This window comes from Hoplias malabaricus, chromosome 8 (genome assembly GCF_029633855.1).
Source record: "Hoplias malabaricus isolate fHopMal1 chromosome 8, fHopMal1.hap1, whole genome shotgun sequence".
Taxonomy (NCBI): Eukaryota; Metazoa; Chordata; class Actinopteri; order Characiformes; family Erythrinidae; genus Hoplias; species Hoplias malabaricus.
The window spans coordinates 23,247,250-23,267,381 of NC_089807.1; the positions used below are offsets into that span (position 1 = coordinate 23,247,250).

At 40.5% G+C, this 20,132-nt stretch overlaps 1 protein-coding gene across 6 annotated transcripts in view; it reads left to right on the top strand.

Annotated features, from left to right (window-relative positions):
- LOC136706130 (signal-induced proliferation-associated 1-like protein 2) overlaps positions 1–20,132 on the top strand; it is a 174,608-nt gene that overhangs the window by 101,664 nt on the left and 52,812 nt on the right. For all 6 annotated transcript variants that reach the window (XM_066680071.1, XM_066680068.1, XM_066680066.1 and 3 more), the window contains 3 exons: positions 6,554–6,711; positions 7,333–7,909; positions 16,912–17,186. In XM_066680071.1, coding sequence (XP_066536168.1) covers positions 6,554–6,711; positions 7,333–7,909; positions 16,912–17,186 — 1,010 coding nt within the window. The remainder of the gene's footprint in view (positions 1–6,553; positions 6,712–7,332; positions 7,910–16,911; positions 17,187–20,132) is intronic.

Genomic DNA, 20,132 nt, shown 5'->3' on the forward strand with positions numbered 1-20,132 from the left:
GACTAGTTCGCGAAAATAGATTTTGCGAATTATGCTAATTAGCAAAAAATCTAAGTAGGCGGAGCTTAGTGGTTGTATGTACATTTTGATTCATCTGGACCCAAGGATCATGTAGAAAATAAAAATTATCTCTACGCCACATGGCGTGGAAAATCTTTTAATGAAAGCGTGTTTCATCGCTGCAGCGCCCCCTTGAGGCCAAATACGCTGTTATTTTGCACGATTATAGAGTCAGTCCTTATTTATCTTGTGACCAATTACCAAGTCTGTAGGCCTTACAGTTTGCCCTGTGGAATCCTTTTCAGACAAAATTTGGGGGAAGAATAATAATAAAAATCTGAACAAAAACAATAGGGTTCCTTTGCACTTCGTGCTCGGAACCCTAATAATAAGAAAAATCCTAACAATTACAATATGGTCCTACACTACGTGTTAGGACCATAATAATAATAACAAATTAAAATCTGAACAAACACAATAGGGTTTCAAGCACTTCGTGCTCGAACCCCTAATAATAATAAAAATCAGAACAAAAAAAAAGAAGAAGAAAAATCGGAAACAAAAACGATAGGGCTCCAGCACTTGCAGTGCTTGGACCCCTAAAAATCTGAACAAAAACAATAGGTTTCCTTGCACTTCGTGCTCGGAACCCTAATAAATATAGCTGCAAGCGACAATTCCCGGGGTCCAAGCTGGTATTCGCTGGTTGAAGAACAATGCACTAGCATATGTGCTGTCCTGAGATAGGGGCTTCTCTATAGATAGAAGTCACTCTGGAGTTGCATCCTGGTTTCTCACCCTAATGTTCAGGACCCACAAACAGCAGATATGATGTGGAGTTGCTTGTAGTCGATTCTGTCATCAGTGTACACAGGACACTGTCTGCTGGATTTAAAACTCCAACACCTGAGTCATACTTGTGGTATGGGTGTCCAGATCATTAAAGAGCAGGGTGAAAGTGAGCAGTCTTTGAAGAGCAAGAAGGTAGCATATGACATTTCCTGATACAGGAGCCACATTTTAAGATTTTGTAGTGCTTTTAAATGTGATCCTTGGTGTTCTGGATTGTAAGAAGGGGTAGTAGATGACTGGGTGAATTTCTGGTCTGCAGACAGGTGAACGTGGGGCTTGGGTTACAGAGACAGCACAGAGCACAGAACTGACTCTGGAATTTCACCCTTGATTCTGGCCCAATATTTAGGGGTCCAAGCACTGCAAGTGCTGGAGCCCTATTGTTTTTGTTCCGATTTTTCTTCTTCTTCTTCTTTTTTTTTTTTTCTTCTTTTTCTCAGATGAAACGCGATGGGCAGCCCAAACCGTAGGTCCTACAGACTTGTAGTTTGGTCAACTGGTAGTAAACTCTCCCGCTACTCAGGCACAAAGAATCAGCCCGATCAGCCTGATGGTGGCGCTATAGCGACGCGGAATGCGTCGCTCCCTATATCTCCTACCCCGTGTGGCGTAGAGACAAAATTCTTTTTTTTTCCCCCTGGTTCCTCAGGTCAGACCCTACAAAAAAGCCTCAAGAACCCATAAGCTCCACCTACTTAGATTTTGAGCTAATTTGCATAATATGCAAAATCGCACACATTTATGAGCGTGAACTAGTCTCTGGTAATGTACCCAATATGGACATATGTGGTATCAGCGGAATCCTAAGAACCTGACCTTTAATAATTATTCAAAAAAAGTTGGAATTTCATCACCGCTCGGCTTCCAGACTCCGCCCAAATACAGGGGTTGAGCTCGCATTCCAAAAATCACACAAATACAGATATTACTCACAAAGGCTTTCTCTGAAAGTTACGATACTTCACATGCTTGATCCCTATAAGGGCTGGAAGACATGAGTACTTGGTTGTGCAGCTGCAAGCCTAGGGGGTGCTATAACAACATAAAATTTATTACGCTTCACAGGATTGTCCTATTGACATGCCGATTGGTATGCACGTAGTGGGTGATGAGCTGACTCAGATTCTTTGACGATGATGTCATATTCAAAAAAAACATGGTCGCCATCAGCCGATCAAATTTCAGCAGCTGTTTCATGACCTTAACAAGGTCCTATCCTCATGACACTTGCGTGGTATGTGCATGGCACCACTTCCTGAGCACATAAAACATTTCAATACAATAGCCTCTAGGGGGCGCAATTCGATTTTTCAACATGCAAATATGGAATATCTCAGCGAAATATAAACATATTGACAAGCAGTTTGCTTTTTAATTTGCACACAGGATTTAAAGTCTCCAGCAGCACTGCTCTTTCTGATCCACTCATAAGAGCACAATACACACTGACATATCAACACTGTCAGTGTTACTACAGTGCTGAGAATGTATGAGCTACTTTCTCTGATTTTATATCTATAATGTGGACCAATGAAATAGGTGTATCTAAAGGTGTGGACAGTGAGTGGAAACGGATTATAAATTCTCCAGCAACTCTGCTCTGTCTGATCCACTCATAAAAGAACTATACACATTGCCATATCATCACATTGTCATTGTTACTACAGCACTGAGAATGTATGAGCAACTGCCTCTGAATTCATATCTATAAGTTGGACCAATAAAATATATGCATCTCAGTGTGGACAGTGAGTTGACACAGGTGTTAAATTCTCCAGCAGCACTGCTGTGTCTTATCCACTCATAAAAGCGTTACACACACTGCCATAGCACCACAATGTCAATGTCACTGCAATGCTGAGAGTTATCCACCACTCAAATCATATCTGCTTTGTGGGGGTCCTGAACATTGGGTCAGAATCCAGGGTGAAACTCCAGAGTCAGTTCTGTGCTCTGTGCTGTCTCTGTAACCCAAGCCCCATGTTCACCTGTCTGCAGACCAGAAATTCACCCACTCATCTACTACCCCTTCTTCTTACAATCCACAGCACCAAGGATCACATTTTAAAGCACTACAAAATCTATATTAGAGTGTGGCTTCTGTGTTAGGAAATGCCATATGCTACGCTCTTGCTCTGCAAAGATTGCTTGCTTTCATACTGGTCTTCATTACTCTGGACACCCGTACCGCAGGTATGACTAAGGTGTTGGCGTTTTAAATCCCAGCATCACTGCTGGACTGAGAATACTCCACAACCAAACACTGCCAGCAGAGAGTATCTTTTGTCCACTGATGACGGACTCGAGTCCGTCAAGCTACTCCACATCATATCTGCTGTTTTTGGGTCCTGAACATTAGGGTGAGAAACCAGGGTGCAACTCCAGAGTGACTTCTGTGCTCTATGCTGTCTCTGTCATCCACTACTCCTCAATCTCATGCTACACCTCCAAAGAAATGCCAGGACAGCATGGAACACCTTACAAACACTACACAAACTGCCCCAAAAGCCCCTACTATCTCAGGACAGCTCATATGCTAGCACATTGTTCAACTACCAGCGAATACCAGCTTGGACCCCAGGAATTGTCGCTTGCGGCTATATTTATTTATGGTCCTAACACGTAGTATAGGACCATATTGTAATTGTTAGGATTTTTCTTATTATTAGGGGTCCAAGCACTGCAAGTGCTGGAGCCCTATTGTTTTTGTTCTGTTTTTTCCGCTTTCTTCAAGGGTCCAAGCACTGCAAGTGCTGGAGCCCTATTGTTTTTGGTCTGTTTCCTCTTCTTCTTCTTTTTCTCCGATGAAACGCGATGGGCAGCCCAAACCGTAGGTCCTACAGACTTGCCGTTTGGTCAACTGGTAGTAAACCCTCCCGCTACTCAGACGCAAAGAATCAGCCCGATCGGCCTGCTGGTGGCGCTATAGCAACGCGGAACGCGTCACTGCCTGTATCTCCTACCCCATGTGGCGTAGATACGAACTTCTTTTTTTCCCTGATTCCTCAGGTCAGACCCTACAAAAAAGCCTCAAGAACCCATAAGCTCCGCCCACTTAGATTTTGAGCTAATTTGCATAATATGCGAACACACACTAATTTTTGAGCGCGAACTAGTCTCTGGAAATGTACCCAATATGGACATATGTGGTATCAGCAGAATCCTAAGAACCTGAACTTTAATAATTATAAAAAAAAGTTTTTATCACTGCTCGGCTTACAGACAACATACAACAGGGCTGGAGCTCGCATTCCAAAAATCAGACAAATACAGCTAAAACTCGCAAACGCTTTCTCCGAATGTTACGATACTTCACATGCTTGATCCCTATATGGGTTGGAAGACATAAGTACTTGGTTGTGCAACTGCAAGTATAAGGGGCGCTTTAACAACAAAGAATTTGTTACACTTCACAGGATTGTCCAATTGACATGCCGATTGGTGTGCATGTAGCAGGTGATGTCTTGAATGAGATTCTATGAGGATGATGTCATATTCGAAATAACATGGCCGTCATCGGCCAGTCAAATTTCAGCAGCTGTTTCATGACCTTATCAAGGTCCTATCATCATGAGACTTCTATAGTATGTCCATGGTAGCACTTCCTAAGCCCATAAAAAGTTTCATAACGATAGTCACTAGGGGGCGCAATTCATATTTTCAACATAGAAATATGGAATATCTCTGCGAAAATAAAACATATTGACAAGCTATTTAATTTATTGTATTCTCTGCATAGAATCTTACAACTTTGCAATTACAACTATTGTCAAAAAATGCATTGTTTATTCACAGTAGTCAGGTATGTGAAAATGGAGCTTTTCGAACTCCTCCCTGGAAATTTGTCTTATCAATAAACAACTGGTATTTTTGAAATCTGTATCTGCGTTGCTATAGCGCCACCATCAGGCTGATCGGGCTGACTCTTTGCGCCTGAGTAGCGGGAGGGTTTACGACCAGTTGACCAAACGGCAAGTCTGTAGGACCTACGGTTTGGGCTGCCCATCGCGTTTCATCAGAGAAAAAAAGAAGAAGAAGAGGAAACGAACCAAAATCAATAGGGCTCCAGCAGTGCAGTGCTTGGACCCTTAAAAACAAAACAAAAAAACGCGGAAAAAACAAAAACAATAAGGCTCTCTGCCATAAGCAGAGACAGAGAATGAGATAATGAGAATGCCTAGTATACTGGACAGAGACAATTTGTTTTTGTTAATCATTTACTGACACTTGTGGTTCTTAAACACATCAGACCTTTTTTTCTATCATGCAGACTTGCTGGAGAGCTAGCAAATGCTTAGGAGACATCAGGATTTTATCAAATTGATTTATTTATTTATTTATTTATTTATTTATTTATTTAAAATTGTGAACAATGTCTTTAAGGAAGTTAAGACAATATTTCTAGATAAAGTCAAAATTCTCAAGTTATAAAAGTGAGAAGTGGTCTATAAACCTGCTTTACCACCGTGTTAGGAATTAGAGCTAGCAGCTAGAGCAGCTGACACACAAAAAATAATAAATAAAACAACTAACTGCTGCAAGGCAGGCTCATAAATCCATCCTCTTGCTAGTGGCCTATTTTCTTGTTAGGAAAGTCCTAGTTAAAAACAGAAGACAGCTTTTGTGTACTCCTCCTTTTTCAACAAGGCAGTACCAGTGCAGCAATTGTCACTCGTCACAAAGATGTTCAAGTGGCAGCAATAGGAATTCTTTCTTTCCCTTTCTTCTAAAATTCCATTAGATTGCATGGGTTTAGTCTGTACTAAATCCCCAATGGTAAGGGGAAGCTTTTCATTTTGCTCAGTGACTTAAAAACAAACAAACTGGCTGTTCGATTATTTGGAATAGTTTTGGGTGATTTGCAATCATTGGCAAAACTTCAAGCCTCATTTCTAAAAGTTCAGACACCATGCAAAATATAAATGAGAAACAATGCAATGATGTGCAAATCATTAAAAAAAAGTTTGAGGAACCAGAGTAATTGCTTTATACAAGGGGCAAGGACCAAAAACAATTTTGTCTGTTTGTGATTTTTCAGGTGAAGCTGTCCAATGACAAGCTGATCAACTGAAAACATTTGGTGCATTATGAAATGAAAAATACTGTAACAAAGACCAAAACTTGTTGAGCAGCTGAAAAAGCAGGAAAGGAAAAACAGTTCTCTTTCAAAACTACAGCAGTTGGTCTCCTCAGTTCCCCAATGTTTACAGTGTTGTTAAAAGAAGTGGTGATGCAGCACAGTGGTTAAAAAAAATGTTGCTGGCATCTAATTTAAAACAAGCAAATACAAGAAGAAAAAAATATATAAAATGTACTGTTTCAGTGTTTGAATTTATAGTTGAATTTGTACTAATTTCAATTAAATATGAGGTTTAATTATTTGCACATCATTGCATACTGTCACAGCATTTCAACTTTTCTCGAAATAAGGTTTGTATTATGACTGTCCTATTTCGAGTTTAATGGCTGTGGATACATGTCCTTGAATCATCATTTTAAAGGAATATTCATTTTACATGAGTCCGAGTTTTATTTTTGAACTCGGTGGGATGGTTCACTCTGAAGCCAGTGTTTTTTAAATAATATTAACAAAGGCATGACTCCAGTGCTCAATTCCTCACTCATCAAATGCTGATGTTTTACATGATGTGACATTTCATTTCTGTCTTTATTCTTTTCCCTTTATTTTATTTTATTCTAGCTGCTCAGAAAAAGGCACATAGGAAATGACATCGTCACCATTGTGTTTCAAGAACCAGGAGCCCTGCCCTTCACCCCTAAAAACGTTCGCTCCCACTTTCAGCATGTGTTTGTCATTGTCAAAGTCCACAATCCATGTACTGAAAATGTCTGTTACAGGTATGTTGGCAAGAAGAGATTTTATCTGATTTCTATGAAGGAAAATGTTTGAAAGCAATGGTTTTGATTCAGGCTACTTTTTAAATACTTGTTAATGGAGGGAATTTGAATTTCACTCACACACACGCACACACACACACACACACACTCACAAATGTACACACACACCTGGAGCAGCAGGCAGCCAGCCAGTTCATCTGTGAAGTAGTTGGGCATTAGGTGATTTTCTCAAGGGCACCTTAGCTGTGGATCTTGAGGGAGGATAATCAAAAAATTACCTTCTAGTCCCAAGCACAGCCCAAAGTATGTTCAAAGCTATATTATAAATATATCATGTTCTTGAAATAATATTAACAATTTGAAAAAAATAATTGTAGTTTTTATAGTCTTCAGTTTAAGATTTTAAAACTTTTAGAGAGAAGAGCTTAAGAGATTCAAGTCTGTTTAGCTTAAAAGTAGATATGCAAATCCCGTTTTAAAGAGAAACCACACTTTTCAATTTTCTGGGTAGATTATAAGCATTAATACTTGATTTAAAATTGTAACCTTTTGTCATGAGTAATCATAGTCCTTCAGAGTTACATATGTTTGATCGCTTTCTCTCTTCTATCTTTCTTGCAGTGTGGCTGTATCCAGATCAAAAGACGTGCCTCCATTTGGTCCTCCTATTCCTAAAGCTGTGACCTTCCCAAAGTCAGCCGTCTTCAGGGACTTCCTGCTGGCCAAGGTTATCAACGGTGAGAATGCAGCTCACAAATCTGAGAAGTTTCGTGCCATGGCAACACGCACACGGCAGGAGTACCTCAAAGACCTTGCAGAGAACTTTGTGAGCACAGCCACTCTGGACTCGGCTGTGAAGTTCAGCTTTATCACTCTGGGCGCAAAGAAGAAGGAGCGTGCCAAGCCGAAGAAGGATGCACACCTCTACAGCATCGGAGCCATCACATGGACTGTTGTGGCACGTGACTTTGGCCAGTCGACAGATGTAGAGTGCCTGCTTGGCATCTCCAATGAGTTTATTGTACTCATTGGGGAGGAGTCTAAGAATGTAGTCTTCAACTGCTCTTGCCGAGACGTGATTGGCTGGACCTCCAGCCTAATGAGTGTCAAGATTTTTTATGAACGTGGTGAATGTGTGATGCTTTCAACCCAGGACAGTTGTGCAGAGGACATAAGGGAAATTGTCCAGCGTCTTGAGGTGAGTAGTGCACTTGCTTTCTATAGCGTAAGGACATAGAAAATGGTGACACTTAAGGATAGCCCTTTTCCACCAATGTGAACCCAGTTCGGTTCTCATTAGGGAACATTCAGTGCATCTTCACCAGTGGTGGATGCTGGTCTTTCAAGGAGGGGAAGCTCAATTTCGGCCTAGATTATAAAATGTGTCGGCTTTTTTTTTATACGTAAATTCTACCCTCCTTTCCTTTTTAAGAAAATGATCTGTGACCCTGTCGTACCAACAAGGCGTCTTTTCCAGGGACTTGGCCAGCAGAGCTAGGCTGCTTAAACGGCATTGGCCCATGTGAAGTGTGTCCGCCTGTGCTCCCACGGATCTTTACACCAAAAGATCGCTGATTCGCTCATTTCGCTGTCAATCAAAAAGGGATTCAGCCTCAGACAGATCATCCAATCATCATGCAGAAGCTGAGCGTCCGGGCCAGCCCACTGTCCCATAGACCCCCGATTGGTGGGACAAAGCCCAGCATTTATCCAATGACTCGCCTCATTTCGCTGCTTCGCTATTGAACTCTGTGGACGCTCAGTGTCCACACTGTTTTAAGCACTGTGATTGAGAGGACAGCCGCGTCTTTACCAGTGATAAGAAGCTGATTCTAAACAAAAGTTGAGCGTGTTGTAGTGCATATTTATTCAATGACATGTACACACAACAGTATATATTTGATCACTTATTTTTTGACATTTTAGGAGAAGCTGAGATTCCCTTGCAGTCTTAGAGCAATCGCCACTGATCTTCACCAATGTAAATTGATTCATAAATCAGGAAATTTAATTCCCTGCTGGAACCAAAGAAGAGTTGGCTCTTTAGTGTGACCCATGATGGCGTCTGTCGGCATGTCAATGTCCAGAAACAGCATAGAGCCTCAAATAAAATATTATGGTGCAGTTTAGCTGGATGGTTTGCAGAGTTTTATATTGATGTTATATTTATATTCATATTAATAAATATATATAATGTTATAATGGTGTGCTGGGTAAAAAAAAACGGTTTAAAAAAAAAGATTAGTCTGTAGACCTTTTTGTTTTGAAATTTGAAAACAGCAAATGACCTGTTATCTGATTACTGATTTAAAAAAAAAATAAATAAATAAATAAAATGTTCCATCTCTGTCATCTGTTTCTGGGGTTGTGGTCAATGTGACACATCACAATCTCAGGTGGGCAGCTCTGGAACCATACCCTGAAATGCTCAAACGTTTACTGACAGATCCAAATGTGTATCATATATCATACTGATCTGAGCCCATTGTAAACAGTGGATAAACCATGATACTGTCCTGACTCTATGCATTTATCTCTGGCGCTGGCACTAAATTAAACCACAGCAACCTTGGTTCCCATAAAAACTGGTGAAAACACAGCAGCGGGTTCACTGGATAGCACCAGTGTCCCAAGAATCCTAAACAGAACCGGTTCAAGAAACTGTTCTTTTGTTGGAAAAGGGCTAGGAATGAACTTTGATGCTACCAAAAAGAAATGTTACTCCTGTTTTTATCTGTAATAATCCTGTCAAGTTCATATTGCTGTTTCTTTAGTCCTCTGCCTTTGCAATGCACGTTTCTTCTTTGATCAAAGTCTGAAGTCAGTTTTAATCAGGCTAAATCAAAACACTCTGGTTATGTTCCTTGTTATTTCAAAAAATGAAATTGACCCACATTTTTGTTAACATATCTTGGGTAAAGATGTAATCATTCCCACACTGCCGGCTGTGGTGTTTTTTTTGGTTTTTTTTAATAACAAAAACTGGTCTCAGGGGCTTTTTAAGCAGAAAGTATATGGTGGTTGTAATTAAGGATTTACTTTATATCTCTTGCAGCTATGTTCGATGTGACTGCATACCTGCACTCTTGAGCTTCTTGGGGAGCAATCAAATCGCATCTGTGATTTCTAATTGGCTCTCTATAAGCCCTTGAAAATCTATCACAAGATTTCCATGAAGGATCAGATAGCATGGAAGCCTGAGATGTTTGACCTGGGAGAGTGTAATATTATACCTGCCTGTGCTTTTGATCTCTCTTGTTGTAACTCTTATGAATGCCATAAGCCAGTTACGCTCCTTAAACTCCAGATAACCTGTGTTGATCTGTCACATTTTTCACAGACTAGGCTAGTACCTGGATAGTAGCTTGTCAGATTGAAAAACCTTTTATTTCCAAATGTTCTTTATATTTTGTGAAAGTTTCATGATGCACATACCAGTGAAATGGTCTGAAATTGCATAATTCTTTTTTTTTTTTTTTACAGCAGGATTATTTTCTCTCCCCTTCTGAGGAGTTACCTATTTGGATATGCACTACATGGACCAAAGTATTTGGACAGTCCACCTAATAATTAAATTTAATTGTTTCATTTAATTCCGCTGCCACAGGGGTATATAACCAAAACCCTAGCCTTGCAGTTTGCCTTCATAAATGTTTATGAAAGACTGGGTCATTCCAAAGAGCTCACTGAATTCAAGTGGTAGTACAGTACGATGCCACTATTGCAATTAGTCAGTTTGTGAAATATTTGTCCTCCTAGATATTCCATGGTCAACTCTGAGTGGTGTTATTGAAAAGCATGAAATACATTGGGTGGCAGGATTGTGCTACTGTTAATGTCACTGTGATACAACTCCAGGGTTCTGGGGTTGTGGGTTCAAACCCCACCTTGGACCACTGTTGGCCCATTTCCACCAAAAGAACTCTTTTTCTTTTGATTTTTTAGCACCTTGGTGCTATCCAGTTAACCAGATGGAAACCAGGGACAGAGTCATGGTTTATTCACTGTTTACATCAGGTTAAGATCATAATGATACATTATTGCAGGACCGCCTACTGGGCCGGCCTAGAAGAGGCATTTTCGCTTATTGACTGACTGACTCCTAACAGACTGATTGACTCTAATGAAGCATGCGTGAGTAGGAACTGTTAGTTAAGCCATATTTCACAGAAATAACTTAAGGTGGCGCTACTACACTCTCTGTAATTTTTCATATTACAGTTTGTGAACTACATTTGGAACCGTTCGGCACGTTTAAACCGTCATAAACTGGTTCACAAACCATAAAAATTAGTTCCCAGCTGGAACCAAAGAACAGTAGGGTCTTCAGTGTGAACGTGTGCTGAATAATAGGAAATAAGACAGAAACACGCTCAATTTGTGTGTTACTGTGCCTATGTTTGGCTCTGTGTTAGTTAGACTTCTCCGCTGTTCACAACCTCAGCAGAACGGCTCGGAACTCTGCAACATTTACACACGTATTATATCTCACAGAGAGAGGAGGACTGTTGAATTTGTCTTATTTCACGTGAGTGTGTGTCTTTGTGGGGGGGAGATATTGTGGCGTTAGTGTTTTAACAAAATTCCATATAGCTTTGCACAGCCACATTTAAATTCACGTGTTTTACTCGGTTACATTGAATAAATAAGTAATTGTAATTCTTAAAATCAACAAAATGTTCTTGGTCTTCTCTGGTGGTATATCATGTCCATCCATCCATTATCTGTAACCGCTTATCCAATTTTAGGGTCGCGGGGGGTCCAGAGCCTACCTGGAATCATCGGGCGCAAGGCGGGAATACACCCTCGAGGGGACGCCAGTCCTTCACAGGGCAACACAGACACACACACATTCACTCACACCTACGTACACTTTCGAGTCGCCAATCCACCTGTTTTTGGACTGTGGGAGGAAACCGGAGCACCCGGAGGAAACCCACTCGGACACGGGGAGAACACACCAACTCCTCACAGACAGTCACCCGGAGCGGGAATCGAACCCACAACCTCCAGGCCCCTGGAGCTGTGTGACTGCGACACTACCTGCTGCGCCACCGTGCCGCCCGGTATATCATGTATTTTTTTTTTTAAATAAAATGAACAAGAAAAACACTGATGCCAGTGTTATGTTTTATATATATATATATTCAACTTTGTGCTCCTTTTTTCATTTCTGCGTTTATTAGTCCTGCCCTCCAAACACAACACAACCACATAATAAAAAAATAAATAATAATAATAATAAAATCCACATGTAAACAAAGACATTGATATGAAGCACCCAAGCTTCTCCAGACCTTCCAATGACAAGGGTATGTATTTTGGGCTTTCCTGTTTTTGAAATGCCTGAAACACCTCTGACAGTGGCTATATGGCTAATGGCAGTCCGGCTAAATTAGGCTTGCCTAGTTTCTAATTGCTCTTGTAAAGTTAAAGTCTAATATTTCAGAATGTGGTCCCAGAGCCACCCTGCTGAGCTTGTGAGCAGTGAGAACAGTGGACAAATGTAGCCAATTCACCTTATATCATGCTGACCACAGCCCTGGAAATCCCACAAATGGAGCATTTTCCTGTTTTCATTTCCTATTATTTCCTAGTTTTCGCTCTAAATCAGAAATTGTTATAGTGATACAACTGATGGTGAATGTTCTGTGTAACCAGCACAACATTGACCATAAAACACATTGTAAATGACCTTGTCCAGTTCCATTGCACTGTAACATATTTTTGAGACTTTGAGCAGTTTTTGGAAATTCTTTAACTTGACATGCCAACAGATTCTGTCATGGTTCTCACTGAAGAACATAATCTTCTTTGGTTCCAGCTGGGAACGAAATGTTCTGGATTGGGAACCAATTTTAAGTGGGTGGAAATGCACCAAACCATTTTAAATTAGGTTTGGCTCTTCAAAAATGTTTATAGCTGTGAATGTGTAAGTGACTTTGAGTGTGTGGTGCCATGCGATGGACTGGCGCTCCATTCAGGGTGTGTTACTGCCTTGTGCCATTAAATAGATTAAAATAGAAGGAAATTCAGTTGGGCGCCCCCTCCAGGGTGTATTCCTGCCTTGAGCCCAATGATTCCTGGTAGGCTCTGGACCCACTGCGACCCTGAACTGGATAAGCGGTTACAGATAATGAATGAATGAAATTCAGTTGTTCTCACTGTAATAATTTCCAATTTTACCTACGTGGGGTGAATCAAGGGCAGGATGTCTCTCAGGATTACCTGAATGCGCTGGTTGCACATGGGATTAGTGCCATTGTGGCCTATTTTTGCAAAGATAGCACATCCACAGTTCCATGACTGCCGTCAGATGGATTGAGCTGCCAGATCAGATGTTTTTGAATTAATCTAGGATTCAAACCATATCATTATGAGTTGTTCCAATGTCGCCTGTCTGCACAGTCAGCTGAGGTGATGGAGGAATAGATTACAGATACAGACTGTTCTATCGAGATATGCACGGTTATCTCCATATGTGGACTATTACACAGAATGCAAACTGAACTTTTAGTGGATAAAGGGCCCTGCTATATAAGGGTTTGTATTTTTCTTCAGTCTAAAAATAGAAGGACTGAGCTGCTGTGTAAACATTACAGCCAAGCTTGTAAATTAAGGCCAGGTCTTGCTGTAATGATAGAGGACTCTGCCTTCCACTTGAACTCATAAACACTGCATACTACAAATGTGCCTCTACAAACACTCCATTTTTATGTGAAAGTGGTTATCTATAATTTAATTTAAAATCTGGGGGCATATTATACAAATGTATTTTTGATATTATACTCAGATAAATTAAAAAAATAAAGTTCAGTCTAGGATTACGATTCCTAGTAGTAGTATTTTTACATTAGATTTGCAACCATTGTGATGCTTCATTGTCCTGTAATGGGGAGAACAGAGCCTCAGTCGTTGCTTAGCACTGTAAAACTGCACTATGTAATCGGATGGTAGCGCCACTGACACAGTGGTGTGTTAGTGTGGGTTGTGCTGGTATGTGTGGAGCAGACTGATTCAGCACTGCTGCTGAATGTCACGGCTGGGCAGAGAATAGTCAGCAAACCAAAAATATCCACCCAACAGCATGCTGTGGGCAGCATCCTGTGTCCACTGATGAAGGACTAGAGTACAACCAACACAAACTGCAGAAACAAATTACTGTCTCTGATTTACATTTACAAGGTGGGCCAACAAGGTAGGAGTGTCTAACAGAGTGGACAATGAGTGAACAGTGTTTTAAATCTCGAGTAGTACTGATGTTTCTGATCCACTCCTACCAGTGCACCACACACTAACACACCCACACCACGTCAGTGTCACTGCAGCACTTAGAATGATCCACCACACAAATCATTCCTGGTCTGTGGTGGTCCTGTTGGGGTATTGACTATTGAAGAGCAGGGGTGAAATAAGGGAAAAGAAAGTATGCAGAGAAGCAGACTACATTGTAGTGCTCTTTTATGGTAAGAGGAGCTGATCAAATGGACAATGATACATTGGACAATTGATACATGGACAGTGATAATGTAGAAATCTTTTCATAAAACATAATTGTCTTTTAATTTTATTTGCCACAACCAGGTGTTAATTATATGGTACATTTATTTATTTTTGTTATTTTTATTTATTTACTTTATTTCATTTTAGACTTGTTTTCTTTTGATTTTTCAAGTCTGCATGTGTTCAAGTAGCCCTCTGATCTCTCAGCAGGCCTCCAATGTCAGCATGCTGGTGGTCAGCACTCAAGCTGAGTCTGTCCTTGTCTCGCCCAGACATGCACTTCCTTGGCATGTGGCATGCTCTCTAACAGGCAGACTTGAACCCGTGTGTGTGTGTGTGTGTGTGTGTGTGTGTGTGTGTTGGGAAATAAAGAAAGATAATGTGATAAGACGAAAATGACATCCTGTGCCTGTATAACATCCAGCTGCTCTCCAGAAGGACAGGATATATTAGCATGTGAGATGAGCCAGCGAGGATCAGTGCTGGGGTGGATACTCTCATTAACTATGTTAATCACATCCTCTGAGTTAATTTTCCCCTGTCTTTGTTTGTAAGACACAAACTGAGTGTGGTCTAGGCTCTATAGCATTCTGTCACTGGGCCCAGAAGCTGTTCCAAGCCCAAATCTTTTCACATTATAGTGATGGTCTGTCGATGGGCAAGCTTTCACATCTAGAAGCAAGCAAACCTTCCTTTTAGCTGTACATGTGCTAGTGCTGGGCGATATGAGTGCAAGTCAATATCACGATTAATTGTTCGTTTTTAAACGATTATGATTTAATGAACAATTATTATTTTGTTTTTGTATTTTTAACCCTCAAAATTCAGTGACGAGTCTTGTACTCTAAATATGCTCCTGTATTAAATATGGGATATTTTTTCTAATGTTGCTGGGAGCTTGTGCCTCACTTGTTTTCTGAGCACTGTTTATATTTGGTGTATGATTGTGCTTTAGTCGCTTTTCTCATTGTTTACATTTGAATTATTTTTGTTCAGTGTGGTCTGAATTATAGTCAAAAAATAACATGTCCAAACCACAGACGGTATGTTTTTCTTTGGTACAAGCTGCTCGAGTCGGCCTCAGCGTTTAGGTTGCTTCCATGTGGCAGAGAGAAGTAGAATCACGTGACTTCAGCTTTGTAGCATGGTTTTAAAAGGAAAGTACATGAACCCACAGTGGAGACATAACAGAATTATACTAATAGATATAGTAGATATAGACAAGGGTACGTTGATTAGAAGTTCTGAATTTAGATAAATTTTTTATTTAATTGTCCAGCCCTAAAATGTGCACATACCCCAGCTGTAATCTGTTGCTCAGAGTGCACAAAAACAAATGAACTGTGATCCATCAAAATATTATTAAAAATAAACATAAACAAATGAACCCAGAAGGAACACACAACACTTTTTGACTGCATGGTACCTACACTCTCAGAAAAAAAAGGTATGGTACAGGTACATTTTTTTTTGTTCCTAAAAGTGGTGGTTTTAAAGATAAGATAGCCTTTATTGTCATTGCACATGTACAACGAAATTGAGCAGCAATCCTTAAAGCGTTTATGCCAGACCTGAAGCGTTTTCCTGAGGGCAACTGTTGGAAGAGATGGTGTCCAGGATGGGAGGAGTCTTTCAGTATATTGGCTGCCCTGCTTAGGCAGCGGGAGCTGAACAGATCATCCAGCCTGGGCAGTGGACAACCGATGATCTTCTAGGCCATGTTGATCACTCTCTGTAGAGTTCTCCTTTCTGCCACTGAGCAGCTGCTGTACCATGTTGAGATGCAGTAGGTCAGCACACTCTCAATGGCACAGCGGTAGTAAGACACCAGCAGCTTCTCCTGAAGGTTGTTTTTCCTGAGAATTTTCAGGAAATAAAGTCTCTGCTATGCCTTCCTAACTACAGCTGTGGTGTTGGTGTTCCAGGAGAGATCTTCAGAGATGTGCATACCCAGAAGTCTGAAGGAGGGGACTCTTTCCACACAGTCCCCATTTTTGTTGAGTGGTGAGGGGTCTATGCGTTTCCTCCAGAAGTCAATGACCAGTTCTTTTGTTTTGGTGGAGTTCAGGGAGAGATTGTTCTTTGCACACCACTCCACCAGTCCCAGGACTTCATCTGGTGGAGATGAGACCGCCTACAGGGATATGAGTCCCACCACGGTTGTGTCATCCGCGAACTTGATGATTGTGTTGCTGGAGTGGGTGGGGGTGCAGTCGTGGGTGTAGAGTGCGTAGAGGAGAGGACTCAGCACACAGCCCTGTGGAGCTCCAGTGCTGAGTGTTACCCTGGAGGACTGCTGGCGGCCTAATCTAACAGACTGGGTGCGGTTTGTTAAAAAGTCCTTAATCCAGATGCATGTTGAATGAGAAAGACCAAGGTCTATGAGTTTGGTCACCAGTCTGCTGGGGATGACCGTATTAAAGGCAGAACTAAAGCCTAAAAATAATATTCTTACATAGTTTCCCTGGTGTTCCAGGTGTGGGAGTGCTGTGTGAAGGGTAGTATTGATGGCATCCTCAGTGGACCTGTTTGGGAGTTCTCTACTTCCTTATATAGGAAACCCTACTTGACTTGACTACATGACCTAATTTTTGAAAGATTTGGACCCTCACCTCACTTTTTTCCCTGTCCCATTAAAGATGGGAATGTGCTGAATTCTCATGCCCTTTTGGTGTGTATGTATGTGTGTGTTTACAGATTGTCACCAGGGGCTGTGAAACAGTAGAGATGACGTTGCGCCGGAACAGTCTTGGTCAACTGGGATTCCATGTCAACTTTGAGGGCATTGTGGCTGATGTGGAGGCCTTTGGTTTTGCCTGGAAAGCGGGCCTGCGGCAGGGCAGCCGACTGGTCGAGATCTGCAAGGTGGCCGTGGCAACCCTCACTCACGAACAGATGATTGATCTACTGCGCACTTCTGTCACTGTCAAAGTGGTGATTATACAGCCTTATGAAGATGGTACACCAAGAAGGTATTTAATTAATTATTACTTTTTCCTTCTCTGTTCCTCCATCTTTTTCTTTCTCTCCCATGTTATTTTTTTTCTGAATTCTTAGTATGGATTTCTGCATATCTGGATGAACAGTTTCTATCATGGTTCCAAAACATATTTTGGATTGGCTCTTCAAAATTGCCAGTGTGTGTGTCTGTTTTTGTGACTGAGTGTGTGGTGCCCTGGCATTCTGTCCAAGGTGTGTTCCTGCCTTACACCAGTGATTCCAAGTGGGCCGTGGCCCTGAACAGGGTGAAGTATTTACAGAAAAAGATTGAATGAATGAATGGACTGGATGAACGGATGAGATTTTGGATACATGATGAACGTTTATTTAAGCCTCTGAGTCCCTGAAATGAGACACACACACACACACACACACACACATGCCTGTAAATTTGATGAAAGAAACTGTTGTACATTTTTAAGCAGGAATTTGAATACGGTTAATCATCTTCACCTGTGTGGACAAACACCCAACTCACTCAGCCCTTGTTGCATATCATTTCATCTCTGTCCAAAGAAAAACAAATATTTCATGAATAGTAACTTTACAGGAGAAATTTTCTTAACTTTCAATGTAAGTCATTGTAAACATTGAGGCATTTGTAATGGTCCATTCATCATGAAATGTTCCCACAATGTGGACAGCTGTTGTATTCAAATGTAGAAAAGTAAAAATTGACAAAAAGGGAAATGCATGTTTGGACAGTGAAGATTTGTAAACGACATGCACAGTTTTCCATTACATACTATGAACATAATTTATATGAAAGGTCCCCTAAATTATGCAGGTGTAATATATATATATATATATATATATATATATATATATATATATATATATATATATATATATATATATATATAATTATTGTATGCAAGTGTAAATGTGAAGGTACAGCAAGGTGATAATATGTTTACTCTTTTATAATCTTGAATTTTAAGTGCTCTTAGATGAAGACATACTGTTGCAATTACCTTCATTTTACTTTGAGATCAATAAAGGGTTAAATTATCTCTCTTTATCAGTCTTTTTTGGGAATCTGAGAGTCTGCATGTAAAGCAACGCAAAATCATTGTGAAGTTTCAGTGAATTGTAATTGGGAGAGGAGAGCCTTTGTCATTGCTGCTCTGGACTTTTCACTACAGTAACTGCACTGTGAACTTATTGGAGTAGGGTAGGAAACCACCCCCACCTTCCCACCTCCCATTGGGTTTCAGGATATTGCTGTAAAAAAAGAATTGCACTCTGCATAAATACCAAATATTACACTGGGTTCCTTTAACCCATGTATCGAAATAACCAAACATTTATGAGCAAGTTTTACACACATGCACACACTTAGGAAAAAACTGGATGTTGACGAGGAAAACAGAGCTGTTCCTGCACTCTCCTTTCCAGGGGATTGCACCTTCTGGCCCTAAGCCAGCTTCTCTGACCTTTAGGCCATTATTGTCTTCATTTATTTGCTGATCGCTTATGCCCAAAACGTAACCTAAACTATTAAATATCGGCTGAAAATTGCAGGGGAAGATGCTTTGAGTGGTTAGCATAAGCTATTAATAGCTTGTGTGTGTGTGTTCAGGTTTTTGCATGTTTTAACAGCTACCAGATGGATATCGTGCTATGGCTGAGGGAGCTCACCAGCTGGCATGAGTTTGAAGGTACATGGACAAGACAGCGTAGTCTGCGTTTGTTCTGCTGACAGTAACAAGGCAGACTGCTTGATTAACAGTGCTGTCTGACTCAATACAAAGTAGTGGGTGCTTATATTGACTTTTTTTCCAGATGTGATGGCATTTATTCTCTGGAAAATGTCAGAATCAGTGTTGTTTCTGATTTCTCTCTAGAGTATGTCAGATAGCCCTTTCACAGTATTAATTTACATACAATATATAGACATTTCTTATATAGACATTTTCAATAATTTCTGCTGACCTCAGTATTGCCTGTTGCATTTGTTTATATAGTAATGAACAGCACAAATATTTTAGCCTGTCATTGTGTGTTTTCTCTGGTTTTCTCAGGTCTCTATTCTAGGGCTGTTATGTTTAGTTTTATTATGGTTCAAGCATGCAGCATGTAGAACCCTATTGTTTTTGTACCAGTTTTTCTTATTATTCTTTTTCTTGGGTAAAACTCGTTGTGCGGAAGAGACCGTAGGTCATACAGACACCCCACCTAGAGGTTAGATGTAGTCTGTGTGCATTTCGGTGGGCAACAGAAAATACACTGATTGGCTAACTCGCCAACGCTTTCCCCGTATGTTACTAAACTTCATGTGGTTGAACCCTATAGGGGCTGCAAGATATGATTACATCATCGTGCAACTGCAAGCCTGGGGTAGCTATGTCAACTAGAAAATTGTCACATAACACAGGATTGTCCAATTAACATGACAATTGGTGTGCAGGTACTGAGTGATGTCTTGAATCAAACTCTATGATGATGATATATTAAAAAAAAACATGGCTGCCAATCAATTTTCAGCAGCAGTTTGACAACTTTAACAAGGTCCAGTCATCATGAAACATGAATGGTATGTTCATGGTGGCACTTCCTAAGTACACAAAATGTTTTGTTACAATAGCCACTAGTGGGCGCAATTCACATTTTCAAATAAATAAAATGGAATATCTCAGTGAAAGTTAAGCATGCACAATGTCTCAAATTTGCAATTGCATATACTACAGGGGGTGCTGCAATAGGACAATGACTTCAAACATTAGTTTTTTGCCATCTAGAAATGTAGTGGCACCACAATTTTATCGTGTGGTCTGATCCTCATAGTGGTTATATTGCATGTGAAGTTTAGGTCCTTAGAATTCTGATGATATCACATATGTCCATGTTAGGTAAATATTCAGAGACAACTTTACATTCAAATATGTGTTTGCATTTTTTAGCAGAATGCCTATATA